Source organism: Neovison vison, chromosome 6, assembly GCF_020171115.1.
Source record: "Neovison vison isolate M4711 chromosome 6, ASM_NN_V1, whole genome shotgun sequence".
NCBI classification, from domain to species: domain Eukaryota; kingdom Metazoa; phylum Chordata; class Mammalia; order Carnivora; family Mustelidae; genus Neogale; species Neogale vison.
Genome location: NC_058096.1, coordinates 212,080,156 through 212,095,563, shown reverse-complemented (window position 1 = coordinate 212,095,563; position 15,408 = coordinate 212,080,156). Strand labels below are relative to the sequence as shown.

Here is a 15,408-nt window from a genome sequence, read left to right as displayed (position 1 = left end):
CTGCTGCACCACCGCTCAGGCCACCCAGGTCTCCCACCCCCACTCCTGAGAGACCCCTGGAGGTTGGAGAGTTGAGGCTGGGGCCCGTTAAGAGGGGGATGGGAGGGAGCACCCACCGTCAGCAGATGGGCAGGGAGAGGAGGTCTGAGGGACTCCAGAGACTTCCACTCCTGCTGGCTTGGGGGATGGGCCCGAGGCTTCTGGGCTGGGGTCCCCAGGAGAGGGTCCGGCCGGGTCAGGTGGGCAGTCCTTGGCAGTATCATTTCCATCTGGCTGGGACAGCTTTCCCTGCAATGAACCTGGAGCCTGCCGGCCATGGTGTTTCAGTCTGGTGCCCGAGGAGAGGAGGGTCTGGGTCCCAGTGGTTGCTCTCCTCACCTTCCAGCCCCGGAGCCCTTGGGTGCGGAGCAGCCCCCGCCGCCGGCCTGGGAGGAGCCTCTTCTTGAGGCTCCGGATGGCCCGGGCATACAGCATGGCCCGGACGGCACACTCGGCCGCTGTCGGCTTTTGATCTGCTCCCGGCAAGGTGTGGCTGACCCGCTGCACTTCTGCCAGCTTCAGTTTGTAATACTTGTACTCCAGACTACTGTCATCGGACAGAAACCTACATAACAAAACAGGCACAGAAGGACATTGGTTAAAACACCACCACGTAAGGGTGCCTGGTGGCTCAGTGGGTTAAAGCCTCTGCCTTCGGCTCAGGCCATGATCCCGGGATCGAGCCCGGCATCGGGTTCTCTGCTCAGTGTGGAGCCTGCTTCCTCCTCTCTCTGCCTGCCTCTCTGCCTACTTGTGATCTCTGTCTGTCAGATAAATAAATAAAATCTTAAAAACAAACAAACAAACAAACAAAACCACCACCATGTACCGAATCAGTGCTATGATCCCATTTCTGTACACCCTTGCCTGCCGTCTGAGAAGCTCTGCCCCACAGATGACCCGGGTCCCCTCCTGCCCAGAGTAACTGCAGGGCAATAGGAGCTCTAAGCCAGCACTGGTCGTTCCTCCTTGGGTTTCATCCCCAGTGATGAAGGTGCTCACGACTCCTGGTGGCCTCGTAACACATTCACTCTGTAGCCACAGAGATACTGCCACCCTGTCGCCTGTGGGTGCCGTTTTTGGGAGATGACATACTTCAGAGGGCCCAGGGAGGCTGGGTACTCAGAGATCCTGGCTTCAACTGCACCACCAAGGCCAGGGTGCCGTGGCTGTGAAATCATATGCCGGTGTCATAACGAGACAGAGGTGCTGGTGTGGTTAAGCGTCTGCCTTTGGCTTGGGTCATAATCCCAGGGTCCTGGGATCGAGCCTATCAGGCTCTCTGCTCAGCAGTGAGCCTGCTTCTCCCTCTCCCTCTGCCTGCTGCTCCCCTGCCTGTGCACGCTCTGTCAAATAAATAAATAAAATCTTTAAAAAAAAGAAGAAAAAGAAGAACAGTATAGGAAAGAGAAGGAGGGTGAGTCCCAAGCACTGACACAGAAAGACACCCACGATATAGGCGGAGAAGGCAGCACGCTACAGAAGAACAGCATCGACATGGACCGCATGAATCTGCTCTGTGTACACCGATCTGTGTGTATCTGCTTTCTTCCCATGGGTAGAAAGAATATAAAGCAAACTTAATTAGCCCTGGGGAAAGGACAGTAAGAGGCACGGAGGGGAACTTAAACTCTTTACTGTTTTCCACTTCGTGAGCACCTTCTTTCATCTCCATTAATCCTTCCTTTCTAGGGTCTGGGCTTTTCTCGCCATTTCCTTCTGGCCTCATGGGTGAATGCTCACATTCACTCTATTTCTGACAAAGGTGTCCCATATTGAACGGTTGCAGCTGGATTCAGGGTGCAGAGCGCCCCCTGCTGCTTCCTTGTGAAGTTTCTAATGTCCTTTCTCCTCCTCCTCCACTCAAAAGTTATTTAGAAGCAAGTTTTATTTTGGTTGTTGCTAGTTTTGACTTATATGCATTGTGTAATGTGGCCTATGTGATTTTCCTTTCCTGGGATGTGCTGAGAGTTTCTCCGAGACCTCGAACATTTCAGGAGTTCGAGAATGTTCAGTTTCAGTTTGTGTTCAAGAGGAATGAACACTGTTTGGTGGGCAGGGGAACATTTCAGGTGGCCTTCAGACTGCCTGACATTAAAAGGCGGCTGAACTGGTGAGGTTCCCAATTAGCAATGACAGAGGCTGAGTGGAAGCAGGGCTGCGTGAAGCAGGGTGCTGGGAGCACGGCCTAACGCGGAGAGCCGCCGGGGGGCAGCTCCCCGGGCAGCTCTCGCTGCTGCTATCCGCACTGTTAAGGTCCGGCTGGATCGGATGGAGCATGCCCGCTCTATCGCTGCCCCGGACACTCTGCTGGGCCAACACCACCATCCTGTCGGATGGCCCCATAACAAGCAAGGGTTCCCACATACAGGAGCACTGACTAACAGAAACGGTCTGGTTCTCCTGTTAATTAAACACAGCCCCAGTAAGGTCCCCCTCACCCAGAGCAGAGAGCAGAGTCAGCACCCAGGGGACTCCAAAGCCCAGGATACAAGCCCCATTCCCTCAGACAGTTTTTTGTTTTTTTTTAAGATTTTATTTATTTGACAGAAATCACAAGTAGGCAGAGAGGCAGGCAGGGTGTGGGGGAGGCAGGCTCCCTGCTGAGCACAGAGCCCGACTCGGGGCTTGATCCCAGGATCCTGGGATCATGACCTGAGCCAAAGGCAGAGGCTTAACCCACTGAGCCACCCAGGCGCCCCAATTCAACTGATATTTTTGATGAACTACATACATGTACTCTTAGTCCTAAGTTTACTAGTTTCTTATCATTCTTTCTTGGCCCCACATCTTCTCCTCTGATAGTCTCCAGTAATTCCTTCTGAAGGAGTTTTCAGTCAAGTCTGAGTTCAGCTCCCTAATCTGTTCTTCATCTGGGTCTATTCTAGCCAAGCACTGACATTTTTATTTCAACAGTGAGACTTTTCATTTCCAAGATCTTTAACACAGGTTCTTTTCAAAACAAAAACGTTCTTTTCAAAAACAAAACGTTTTTGAAACGTTACAAGGAAATTTATGCTTTTGAAGCACTTTTAGCGATTACAACAGCAAGAATACTGAGTCCAGAATGGGTACAATATTGATCACACAAGATCTAAATAGACACTTAAAAAGAGGAACTACAACTAGATATACTATGAGGAAATGTATAATCTTTGTTAATTAACAAAGGACTAGGAGGTAAAACATCACACTATGAAATTATCTTTAAGTTAAAACACAGGTGAGGGCATGGCATGCTTAGAGAGTGGTAACAGGTCTCAACTGGGACAGATAAGCCACAGAAAGTAACCTGATGATAAAGACTGATAGCTTCCGTCAAGGGCAACTCCTGCCCCCAGTGGGATGGAGAACTCTACTGGCATCTAGTGTAAGGGGGAAGGGCAAGGATGCTGCTAAGTGTCCTGCAAAGCTCAGGACAGCCCCCACCAGAGGATTATCCAGTCTCAAAGGTCAATTGTGTTGCAGCTGAGAAAAAACAACAGAGATCAAAGGCTTCTCAAGTTAACTTTCTCTTTAACCCAGAAATTTCACTCCCAGATATTACCCTAATCAACTGCCAGAAACGTAGACAGAAATAAATAGAAAACATTGTTTATCGTAATGGTGTTTACAGTGAGGAAAAACTGGAAAGAATCTAAGAACGCATCAACTGGCAATGGTTGACTGTGCTCGGGTACCTGTGTACAACGGAAGAGCACGCAACCGCTAACAGGGACAGCGATGTTAGGTCTGAAACACAAGACACGCTGAGAGGGAGAAGTGGTGGAGTGCTGAGTGACAGCATCTTTCCCTTCTTTATTACTTTTTTCTATTACATTTTTCTAAAGGACATATGCCACTTTTAGGATTTAAAAAGTTAGGGGCACCTGGGTGGCTCAGCTGGTTAAGCTCCTGACTCTTGGTCTTGGCTCAGGTCATGACCTCAGGGTCCTGGGATCGAGCCCCGAGTTGGGCTCTGCTCTGTGCTCAGTGTGTTGTTTGCTGGAAACTGTCTCCTGCTCCCTCTCCTTCTGTTCCTCCCCTGTTTACATGTTCTCTCTCTCAAATAAATAATAAAATTTTAAAAAATAGAATCTTAAAAAAAAGTTAAAGTGTGAATATTTTCCACTTGTAGCAGTCTAGAGGTAATCCTAAACACACCAGAAAATGGGATGCATTAAGCCATTCACTTAACCAGTTTAAAACAGTAGGCAATCAAAATCATTCTGAAAGTGTAAGCAGAGAGGGATGGCTGACTGAACTCCGGCCACCTCCACTATGGACAACAAACGCAGCCGTCTGAAAATGTTTATGAAAAGTAAGGAATACGAGCATTTTCCTGTGCTATCTAAAATGAGCAAGAAAAATACATACATAAACCCCAAAAGAGCAAGATACATTATAGCACAGTGAAATCATAGCTACATGACACAAAAACCCAAACAGTCCACAACGGGCAGAGAGACTGGAAGCAAATAAGGAAAACTGGCAGTAGATACCGGCGGGCACATGGGGGGCTTCCCTCCACTGTCTTATTCTCGACTTCCTCTAATAAGCAAGTACTGTATGTATGTATATATTAAGAGATTTTATTTATTTATTAAAAATTTTTATTTATTTATAGACAGAGAGAGACACAGCGAGAGAGGGAATACAAGCAGGGGGAGTGGGAGAGGGAGAAGCAGAATTCTTGCCGAGTACGGAGCCCGATGCTTAACGAATGAGTCACCTAGGCGCCCCAGCAAGTACTGTATTTATGCTGAAAACTTTAATTTTAAAAACTTGTTCCATTCGCGTGAAGAGGCAATGAGGCAAAAGGAGAAGAGAGTTTAGCAGACAGCAGCAGGAAGTCATGAGCAACTGAGTTGACCCACCCCGAACTTCATGTGCTCTTTGCATGCGCCTCTCCCCTCATCCTTAAGCCAGCATAGAGGCATGAGGGGCTCCCTGCCCGGATGAGAGAAGGCCAAGGTGGCAGGGAGACCATGGCAGGGTGGCAGGGCGGCAGCGGAGCTGGGGCTTGAACGTAGGTGAACCCGACCCTCTCTCATGCTCTTCCCACTGGCTAATACCATGCCTCAAAATTGCTATCTCACCCTCCGCAGCGGACACCATCGAGACACGAATTTTGCTGTGTGTTCTATGGGAGGGATTCAGAGGGGCAACATTTAAAGACCTACCAGTAAGCAGGGTCCTCCTTGAGAAGAGCTCTCTCTTTGGGAGACAAGCTGCCTTCAACAACACGAGTGACCAGTTGGTCGATGGTGTCCACCACCTTGTGATCCGCTCGCTGGGGGACCGCTGGAACACAAAAAAAGGGCTTTTCTGAGAAACACACTGGACCAGATCGGGCCTGGGATGACCAGGACGGAGTCAGAAGCTTAGGACGGAATCTAAGCAGGCACCAGTGACCAAAATCCTCATTCAAGAGAAATCAGCATTGAAAAGAGGAAAGCAGCACAGTATTCTAAAAACCAAAACATCCTCCCAAAAGACAGAAGAGCATAACCACTAGAAGAGAAAGTCACAAGCTTACAATGACTGTACAGAGCAACACATGCACGTATTCTACAAAAGAAAATGATATGAAGCAATTCTATTCTGCTTGCCAGGTTATCGCTTAACTGGAATGTTCACATTAAGTGAAAAACATAAAGATATAAAATGTGACTCTGTACAAAATACATAAAAAAAATCTAGATTATGATTCACAGTATGAAGGCAGGAAGAAAAGATACATAAATAAAGACACCCAGGGAAAAAAAGGAAACATGCCAGAATATTAATAGATATTATCTATGGGTAGATTAATGAGCGACTTCATTTTCTTTGTGCTTTATCTATAAAAAATAAATATGCATGTGCTTTATAATCAGAAAACATATATGTAAATTTGCAAAGAAAAATTCCCTAATCAAATAAGTCAGTGGCCATAAGATAGGTGTTTACAGAAAATATTTGCTTTATGTATGAAAAGAAAAACATTTCTCAAAGAGTAAATTTCCTTCAATATGAGGTGTATTTCTTGTTTTTGTTATTTTGTTATTTTAAATAAGCACCAGACCCAGTGTGGAGCCCAACAGGGAGCTTGAACTCAGGACCCTGAGCTTTAACTGACTGAGCCACCTTTTTTTTTTTTTTTAATTTCTTTTTTCTTTTTTTTTTTAAATTTGACAGACAGAGATCACAAGTAGGCAGAGGCAGGCAGAGAGAGAGGGAGGGAAGCAGGCTCTGTGCCAAGTAGAGAGCCCGATGCGGAGCTCGATCCCAGGACCCTGGGATCATGACCTGAGCCGAAAGCAGAGGATCCAACCCACTGAGCCACCCAGGTGCCCCCTGACTGAGCCACCTTAACATGAATTTCAATTTTAAAAAGGCCCCTGGCAACACAGAAAAGCATCTGGCACTCAATTACTAAGACTGTTTCATTTTCATATATTTGCTGGTTTTAACTGCACAGAACGGTCTGTTTGTTTAGTCATTCGATAAAAACCACTTCTGAACTGGAGAGATTTCCCAGTTTGTCCTGCCCTTGCTCATGCCTGAGTTGCAGCTTTGAGCTTATTTTAAACCTCACTCTGAACTCTTCATACCTGCTAAATGGATTCTTCAATTGTCAGGCTACTGCAACTATTTCCCCGTTGAAACTGCTTCCTTTCCTTTTTTTTTTTTATATCAGCTCTCATCTTACAGAATTGCTAGTTTTACACGATCTTAGCAAAGAATAAAAGGTTCAAAGTTGGAAGCTTTGAAAAACAATGCAATTTGTGGATTACTGCAACCATCTCTGGAGAAGGTAACCACAAGCAAGCATCCCAGCTTTGATCCCGCAATCCTCCTCCCCTGACCATATTCTGTAGAGGGGAACTTAAAAAAATAACAATAGCAGTAATCCAAACATTCAACGGAAGATGTCATCCCCGTGTTTCTGACAGTAATGGAAGCAGTGGCGGGGCAGTCCCCCATGAGACGGGCGCTGGTGCCAGCTATCTGCTGTCCAGACAGCCCATGTTTGCAGACATCAGTTACAAGGGAACCCGACTCTGCTCAGACTCAGAGGCCTCTAGTAAAAGGCAGCCTGAGTCCCACCATCAAGGGAAGGGTGAGGTCATTTACGTTAGGTCAGTATCATGAGGCAGCAAATGCTGCAGAAACACAGAAAAAGGCCTTTGATGATCCTGTAAAAGAACAGACTGTAGTGTTTTTAGTACAGCAAGACCACTGCTGTGGGGGCACCTGCAGAGCAACAAAACCAGAAAACAGTGGTGGGCGACTTTCAGTTATGGGTGTTTTCTTCCTCCTTCAAACAAAATTCTTCATTATCATCATTACACTAACTTTCCACTCCCCCACTATGAGGGGTGTGGGGAGGAAGGGTCCTGCTTCAGCCCTGAGCCCACTTCTGGAAGGCTCCCTCTCCAGGATGAGGGGTGGCTGCCCATCCATGGTGGGACCTACCCAGTGCCTGATGTAGTCAGGGCTCCATAAAGGTGTAGAGGAGTAAAGAGACTCAGGGATAAACAAGGCCTTCCCACTTGGTTAGGGCAATGGAAGCTGAACACTGCCTTGTGGGGAAAAGGACTTCCTCTTGAGATAAAGAGGGGGAAAGTGCTTTTTTGCTGGTCACATGGGCACCACATATGCTCATGACTTCTGGGATGTCTGGGCTAGGAAAGCATCCATCCTTGGTGCTAAGAGGGAGAGAGAAGGGACACCAAACAGCCAAATATTTCTATTACTACTACTTCTTCCTTTTTTTTTAAAAAACTATTACCTCTTTCTTGGCCTTTCTGGAACCTCCATGAAGCTGACTCATTAACTACAGGTTACTAGATGTACCTAACTGATGTACTGACTTTTAGTCATTCTAGAAAAGCAAGTGGGTAGAAAGGTGCTTCTACTACCTGGGCTGATGTGGCTAATCTCCACTGATCCCTCAACACAGCTCAAACATGGCCTCCCGGCCTCCCCCGGGCTGGGGGCTCTTCCATCCCCTTCATCCTGGCACAGGAGGGTTTTTTGACTTGTCCCTTAGGAGCCTAGGGATTCCCCAGAGACAGTGCCCAGTGCTTCCTTTCCCCTCTATGAATGAATATCTTAGAGTGGGGGGAGGGATGGCTGCAGGATGGTATAAGCCCCCCAGAAAGCACAGACAGAATTGTGTACAAATATGTGTGCCTTTTTCCTGGCAAGCGCCACACCTTTTCATCAGATTCCCAAAGGAGTCTGTGACCCAGAAACGCCTAAAAACTTCTGTGGTAGACAGAAGATTCCTAATATACGCTTACAGAACGAACAGCGCCCACGCACACTGGCCAATATGAGTTTTCTACTAAAACTCTGAATGTTTCCAGTTGGCTAAAAAAAACTTCGGGGCAAAAAAATCTCAAAAATAAGAGACATTGCAAGAACACGTGAAAAACAAACTAATCACAGTAAACAGGAACTTTCGGTGCTTTCCTTACCATCACTCAGACCACTCGGAGCCTTGGCCTGAACTTCGGGTTTGGTAGGGGGAGCCATTTTCTCCTCCTCTTGGGCTGGCTCAGGTTCGGCTTTCTTGACCTGGAGGGGACACCCACTGCTGACCAGCCAGGCCTTCAGGTGATCGATGTACTCTCTCCCAAACAGAGTAGAGTCCTCGAAATTTGGAAATGCCGCAGGAGAGGGAGCTATATCTTGGAGGCCCACGGCTTCTAAGATTTTCTCTTGCCGGAAAGAGGAGGCCAAGGAGAAAGTCTGTCCCAAGAGGGCTAAAGATTTCCGGCAGAGAGAATTGGTGGTCTCCAGGGCAAGAGCCAAGTCCAGTGGGTTACTAAGGGTCTTCATCTTGACACTCAGCTCATAGGCATTGCATGCCATGAGCAGGGGTGTGACACTCTTCAGGAGCCGGTCTTGAAGCCGCATGATGTACTTGTCAAAGGGCTTTATGATTTCAAAAAAGCAATTTTTGGTCTTCACAGCACCTTTGTCTAAAAGCATGTTTAAAAACTCGTTATCAACTCTGGGTGTTTTCAAAGCAGAGTGCTTTAAAAATTTGATAGTAAAAAAGCAAAAATCTCGGTGCTCTGGTTTTAAGGAGCATTTGAACGAAGCAAGCATTTTAGCACAGGTTTCGGTTTCGAGTTCAAAGAGAGTCTGGAAAAGCTGGGAAAATTTAACATCATCTTTTATGGTGTGAAATCCTGCCCATTTGATTATTTCTATCCCAAATCTTGAAAAGACATCAGACTTATCTATGAGGTCAAAGCTCATCTTTCTTCTGGGGAGCCGAATATCCTTCAGATTAAGCCCCAAAGGGATCTGAGTGGGAAACTGGAGATCTTCTGTCCCTGGGTTTGTCCCCAGGGTCACATCAGGACTTGAGGTGGTTTTCTGGATTTGGTTGGTGCCCTGAGTTTTGGGAGTAATACGATTTACAGTGGGTACTTTCTTTGTGCTCACACTTCTCAGTGTGACAAGTTTCCCAACTCCCCCTTTAGTTGGGAGCAGGCCCTGAGTCTCTCCCTTTCCTAAAAGGGCCCCTTCCTGGTCAACGATGTTTAGACCTCGGCCTCTGCCCTGGACTTGGGCACTGCCCCTGAGCACAGAGTCTGCCTCCGCTGGACGGTCCACATCATAATCCCGACTCTCTTTCTCCAAACACTCTTTCTCAATCAGCCTGGAAGAACCAAAGTCCCCCAGGAGTGCAGAAGGACCAAAATTATACTCCTGTGACCAAGGGGATTCTTGAGAAACGGGGTGGGCAAAGTCTTGTTCCCAAGAGCCACGGAGTGCAAATTTCCAGTCCTGAGAACGGAAATGTCCCAATTTCCGGTGGCCAAAAACCTGGTCTCGGGATTCAGGGTGGGAAAATTCCAGATCCCGGCCACACTCTTTGCGAAAGTAGTTGTCTTCACTTACAGAAGGATTGCTTGATCTGAAGGAAGGTCCTGGAAATACATCACCTCGCAGGCTTTCTCTTCCAGTGTCTCGAGCATGAGCTACAGATCCAGCCAGAGTATATCTGCTGTCACTAGGAATGTCATCGTACATATCTGCTCTGGCTCTTGGGACTGTCCTTAAAAGATCTGAAATAAATGATTCAAAGAGAAGCACAAAGGTAATTTAGACCAGAGGTTGCAAAAAGACAGTCCACATACCAGCAGCCAGGAGGGGTCCTTTTTTTGACAGAATACATTTTAGAAATTTGTATTTGTTTCTAACATTTAAAATGTGGGTGGCTTTACTTAAAAATCTGGACTGTCAACTTATAAAAATAGGAGACCTCCAAGCACTGGCCCTGCATGTGCCTGGGTGACAGGCCACAGAGGCTGGGCAATAGTGCCCGTCACTCATTTGGCCTTGCTGGCTAGGCTCTGCAGGCATCTTTTATTAGCCCTCTTTTAGACTCACAGAAGGGTGTCTGGCCCCCAAATAACCTGGGCTTCTTTACTACAACTTTACTACAACTACTACAACTTTATACCACTTGTGTATTTCTACCTTACCACACAGTAGACAGCTCCTCTGGCGGCTGCCTGCCCTCCCTGCCTCTGAGGAGAAAATGTTAGACCACAGTGCCACTGTGGCTGGAGCCATGTCTGACACTACACCCACCAGAGCCAACCATAGCTGAGTATCTGACCCAAAGGTGGCAGACAGGCTCCCTTACAAATGTCCACTGGGCCAACCAATCCTCTGAAAAAAGAGAGACCAAAACAGATAAGAGAGAACGCAGAAGCTAAACAAGCCACAGCGAGAGAGGTCCCAATGAAAACAGAACAGAATGTGTAGAAATGAGAAAAACAGGAGCCTAAATTTGCACTTGCTTATTCACACATAAAGAAACTCTGTAAGAAGCCAGGAACACGGGAAAAGCATGCCTCAGGGAGACTTTGCAGAGTTGTTTTCTAACTTTCTAGCTTATGGCAGAATATTACCTAGTCAAGAAGTCAAATAAAAAGTAGGAGAGATGCCAGGAAGGAGTAATGGGCCAAGATACTACAAGAAGCTAAAGCTGTGTATAAACCCAAGTTGATTTGTTCAACAAGTAAGCAAATGAACAACTATTGTGTGTGGGCACTGCTCAGGCAATGGAGTTATAGAGCAGGGAAAGGAGACAGCGAAGTCCCTACTCCTCTAGATTTATCAGTTGAGGGAGCCAGCAATAAACAGAAATCCACCATATGTAAGAATCAAGCAGACAGGAGCAGGAAGAAGAGAGCCATTTTCGGACAGGCTGGTCAAGGAGGACTGCTCTGACAGCAACGTATCTGTGCGGCAGAGGCCTGGTGTAAGAGGTCAGACTGTGCAGTTATGGGGGAAGCCTTCCAGGCAGTGGGACATCAGGACAGAGCCCCGAGCTAAGACTAGCAAGGAAGGAGTAGAGCCAGAACGGAACAGAGGAACCAGGGGCAAAGTGATAAAAAGTGGCCCCTAAACTCTACTGCTTACTGGAGTCCTTCAGGATCCCCAGGCATCCTTATTTAAGTAATTGGGATGGGGATGTGGCCTGGGCATTAGGACTTTTTTTTTTTTTAAATATTTTATTTATTTATTTTACAGAGATCACAAGTAGTCAGAGAGGCAGGCAGAAGAGAGAGAGGGGGAAGCAGGCTCCCTGCTGAGCAGAGAGCCCGATGCGGGACTCGATCCCAGGACCCTGAGATCATGACCTGAGCAGAAGGCAGAGGCTCAACCACTGAACGACCCAGGTGCCCCAGGCATTAGGATTTTTAAAGGGTCCCCAAGGGGTATCTAGGTAGCTCAGTTGGTTGAGTCCACTCATGATCTTAGGTTCATGAGATTGGGCTCCACACTCATTATGGAGTCTGCTTGTCCCTCTCCTTCCTCCTCTGCCAGTCCCCATGCACGTGTGCATGTTCTCTAGCTTGCACACGTGCTCTCTCACTAAAATAAATAAGTAAGTAAAATCTCAAAGGGTCCCCAGATGATTCTAACAAGCAGCAAAGTTAAGGACCCGCTATGCTAGAAGATGTGAACAGAATGGGGGTAACAAATCAAGTCAGGCCCTCAATGGGACTCCACAGTTTATTCTGAACAAGATAGAAAGCCATGAAGGGGTCTGGAGCAAAGGAGAAACCTCCCTGGCTAGTGCACGGGACTGACCACTCAGGTACAAGAGTGAATATGGATGTTCCAGCAAAAAGTCCACTGGGATAACGCAGGTATTGATGGCTACTGACAGCACGGTTAGGGCAACAGCATTAGGAGTGGTGGGGGATGGGGTCTGCACGACGGGGTTTTCAGACGCCTTATAAAGCAATACAGACTAGAACAGACACAGTGAAAGGCCAGTGGATGGACCATGCAGCTAGCCCTGTGACAAAGTGGTGGTTCCAGAACCATCTAGCATCCTGCTGGTTTCCTGGTACAGCTCCCATCCCCCATTTTTCTTGAGGAGACTAAGATACATGTCAGTTAATGTCTGAGTCTCTAGATAAAAATAAACCAAGATTTAAATCACTAGATATATACATGTGTATACATACACACACAAATATATACATATAAATGTGTCTGTATGCATATGTCTATACATAAGTATTTAGGATTACATAAACATATCATGGAAGAACTGAAGTATTCACAAAACACCACAGATATGGTTATCTCTGAGGGGTAAGGAAGCAGCTAGAAACTTTTACATTATACTCCTAACTACTGTTTTTTTAAAAAATTTTATTTATTAGACAGAGCACACTCACGTGCACACAAGGAGGGGGAGCGGCAGAGGGAGAAGCAGGCTCCCCACTGAGCAGAGCCAATATGGGATCCCACCACCCTGGGATCGTGACCCGAGCCTAAGGCAGATGCTTAACTGAGCCACTCAAGCGCCCCATACTCCTAACTACTTCTTAATTCTTCCAATCCCTTATAATGGGAATGTTCTTGTGTAGAAATACTCAAGCATTTAAAAAAATACAGTAGTTGAAGATAGCTTCTAGGCTTTGGTTTCTGCCCATCCAAAGTACACAAGTTATACCTGCCCCTGCACTCAGACTCACTCGATCAACACTGAGGCAGCTTCCTCAGTGGACACTGGCTCAGAGGCTGGTGCAAGGGACAGCACAGGCCCAAAGAAAGCCTGGAGGAGGCTGGCCCACCTCAAAAAAGGGAGTGCTCAGTGGGCCCAGGAGAGCAATCAAATCAACCTCAAAACCTGCCGAAGCTTCCTGGGGGAAGGCACGTGCAAGCCGGGTCTTAGTGCCGGAGAGACTTAACCAGGCTGGCCTGGGCTGGGGAGGGATTCAAAGCACAAACAGGCAGCACAGTGACACTGAAACATGAGCCCCAAAGGCAGGAGACGAGGGCTGGGAGCGTTAGGTGCCATGGTGAGGGACCCCCGTCATCTTGCAAACGGTGTGTGCACCATTTTTGATTCTGTGGGTGTCACATTTCAAAACTTTCCAAGGACAATGTTTTTAGGCAAGGCCTACACTTGGCAACCTCCCATGCCCTCATCTTGTACACACCACTATTACCATTACTTGGCTGCTCCTGCACTTGTCCTGAGGATGTAACCCCGAAATGGGGAACCCCGAAGAATCCAAGCAGGACCTTGGCCCAGCAAGGCTGGCATTAATAGACCTGTTGGGGAGGGCCTATTTGAGGAGAATGGAGCCAGAAGCTGAGAGACGGTTCAGAAGATTACTGCAATAATCCAGGCGAGAACTAGTAAGAGCTCAAATGTGGGCAGCGGTGGTGGGGACGATGGAGACAGACTGATTCAAGAACCCTTCTTCAGGTGGGGGAGGACAGAAGCAGAGAAGCTTCAGACCATAATGCCCACTTCTGCATAATGATTTGACACGTAGACCAAGAGATAACTTTATCTCCCCCATTCAAGGAGTTGAATAGTTTGCCCAAGGCACTGATATCCTCCTGCCCTGACCTAAAAGAAGGCCCAAAAACTACCCTCCCCCCAAAGAAACCAAGCACTTTAATTCACCTTGAGCTTTAAACTGAAGAGCTTCACCTACGGCCTCACCACTGGGGTCCATGTGATATCGGTTAGCTTTTTCTTGCAAAACAGCATCAAAAGTCTCCTGTGCAATTCGCCTAGCTGCCATGTTTCTCTGACCTGTAGCGAGAGGGGAAAAAAAGACACTAAGAATGACAACTAACGCTCACACACAACCTGCTTAATTTCACCTAATCCTCAAAGTAATGAGACAGTAATTTATAATTCAGATGGTGCTTCAGAGGGAGGCTGGATTATTTGAAGGGGGCTTCTGCCCTTACGGAGCTCACAGGTGTGTTGGTTAGAAGGAACAAAACAAGCACTGTGATCTTAGACAATCTACCTTGCTTCTCCGAGCCCATTTCCTCAGAATCCCTACCTGTTGGGGCTAAGTGGAGAACTGCAGTAAAGCAACACACACAAATGAATGTAAGTGGGGGGTGGAGCATAACCCTTGCAAATGGTGGTTAGGAAAGATGGGATCTTTCCCATTTCTATTCTCTTGTATCACAGACATGCGAAGAGGCTCTGAGAACTGCCCGGCCCTCTGAGAACTGCCTCTCAACAAGTGAGTGGAGGAATCCCTGGCTAGTGACAGAGCTTGCTCTGTACCAGGTCCTCTCGGAGGAAAGGGACTCTCACGATCTCCTTTAGTTTTTCCAACAACCCAGTGAAAAGCGGATCCTGTTATGAATGACAGTATACAGAAAAAGAGAAAGACTCAGGCTAAGTGACCCACCCAAGGTCAGAGAGCCCAGACCGGAACCTGGAAAACAGGGCACTGGTACTGGGGACAAAGCCCTGAAGACTGACTGGAAAAAGACTTGAGAAGCAACGCTCAGGAACCCGGTGGCTGCATCCTTAACCAAAACACCCCTTCCATCTTGAAACCTCCAACCTCAAGACCCAAACCTGCCCTTCCTTCGAGCCATTTCTTATAACCATCATCCCCTTTTCTCATCCCTAAACCCTTTTCCTGGGGCGCCCCTTGTTCTCTGCTGTCGAAGGATAGGGTCTCCCAGTCAGGCGGCTCCGGATCAAATCAAGTGACCGAACCTTTTTGCGCCTCCGTTTCCCCATCCATGTAATGGGCAGCTAATGGTGGGGGCTGTTGTGGGGATTGAACCGGGTGAAAAATGGTCAAGAGCCCGATACAGCGGTCGGCTGCAGTAATCCCCGTACGAACCGAACTGCTCTGGGCTCGGGTGGAATGAATGAACGAATGAACCCTTTCGGGCGTGGCCCGCCTCCTACCGGCCTCCGAGAACGAAGACAAGGGGGCGTCGGGCCCGGGAGGCCGAAGACCGCCCCCCAGGCCGAGCAGGCGGGGACGCGACCGGCGCGCAGCCCGAGGGCCGAGCTCGCGGCGTCATCGCGGGGCCCCGGGGCCCCGGAGCGGAACCCGGGCCTCCCACCCGGGG

General features: G+C 47.8%; 1 protein-coding gene across 7 annotated transcripts in view; it reads right to left on the bottom strand.

The window, feature by feature from the left end:
• The window catches only part of SUGP2 (SURP and G-patch domain containing 2), a 29,822-nt gene that overhangs the window by 13,966 nt on the left and 448 nt on the right, over positions 1–15,408 (bottom strand). For 5 of the 7 annotated variants that reach the window (XR_006385162.1, XM_044253847.1, XM_044253849.1 and 2 more), the window contains 4 exons: positions 13,976–14,107; positions 8,487–10,091; positions 5,202–5,322; positions 117–604 (listed from right to left, as the gene is read on the bottom strand). Coding sequence is in view for 6 of the 7 variants with exons in the window: in XM_044253847.1 (XP_044109782.1) it covers positions 117–604; positions 5,202–5,322; positions 8,487–10,091; positions 13,976–14,096 (2,335 nt within the window). In the remaining variant the exon portion in view is untranslated. Of the gene's footprint in view, positions 1–116; positions 605–5,201; positions 5,323–8,486; positions 10,092–13,975; positions 14,108–15,241; positions 15,292–15,408 lie in introns of those variants that run through there. The other 2 variants (XM_044253848.1, XM_044253850.1) reach the window with 2 other exon arrangements.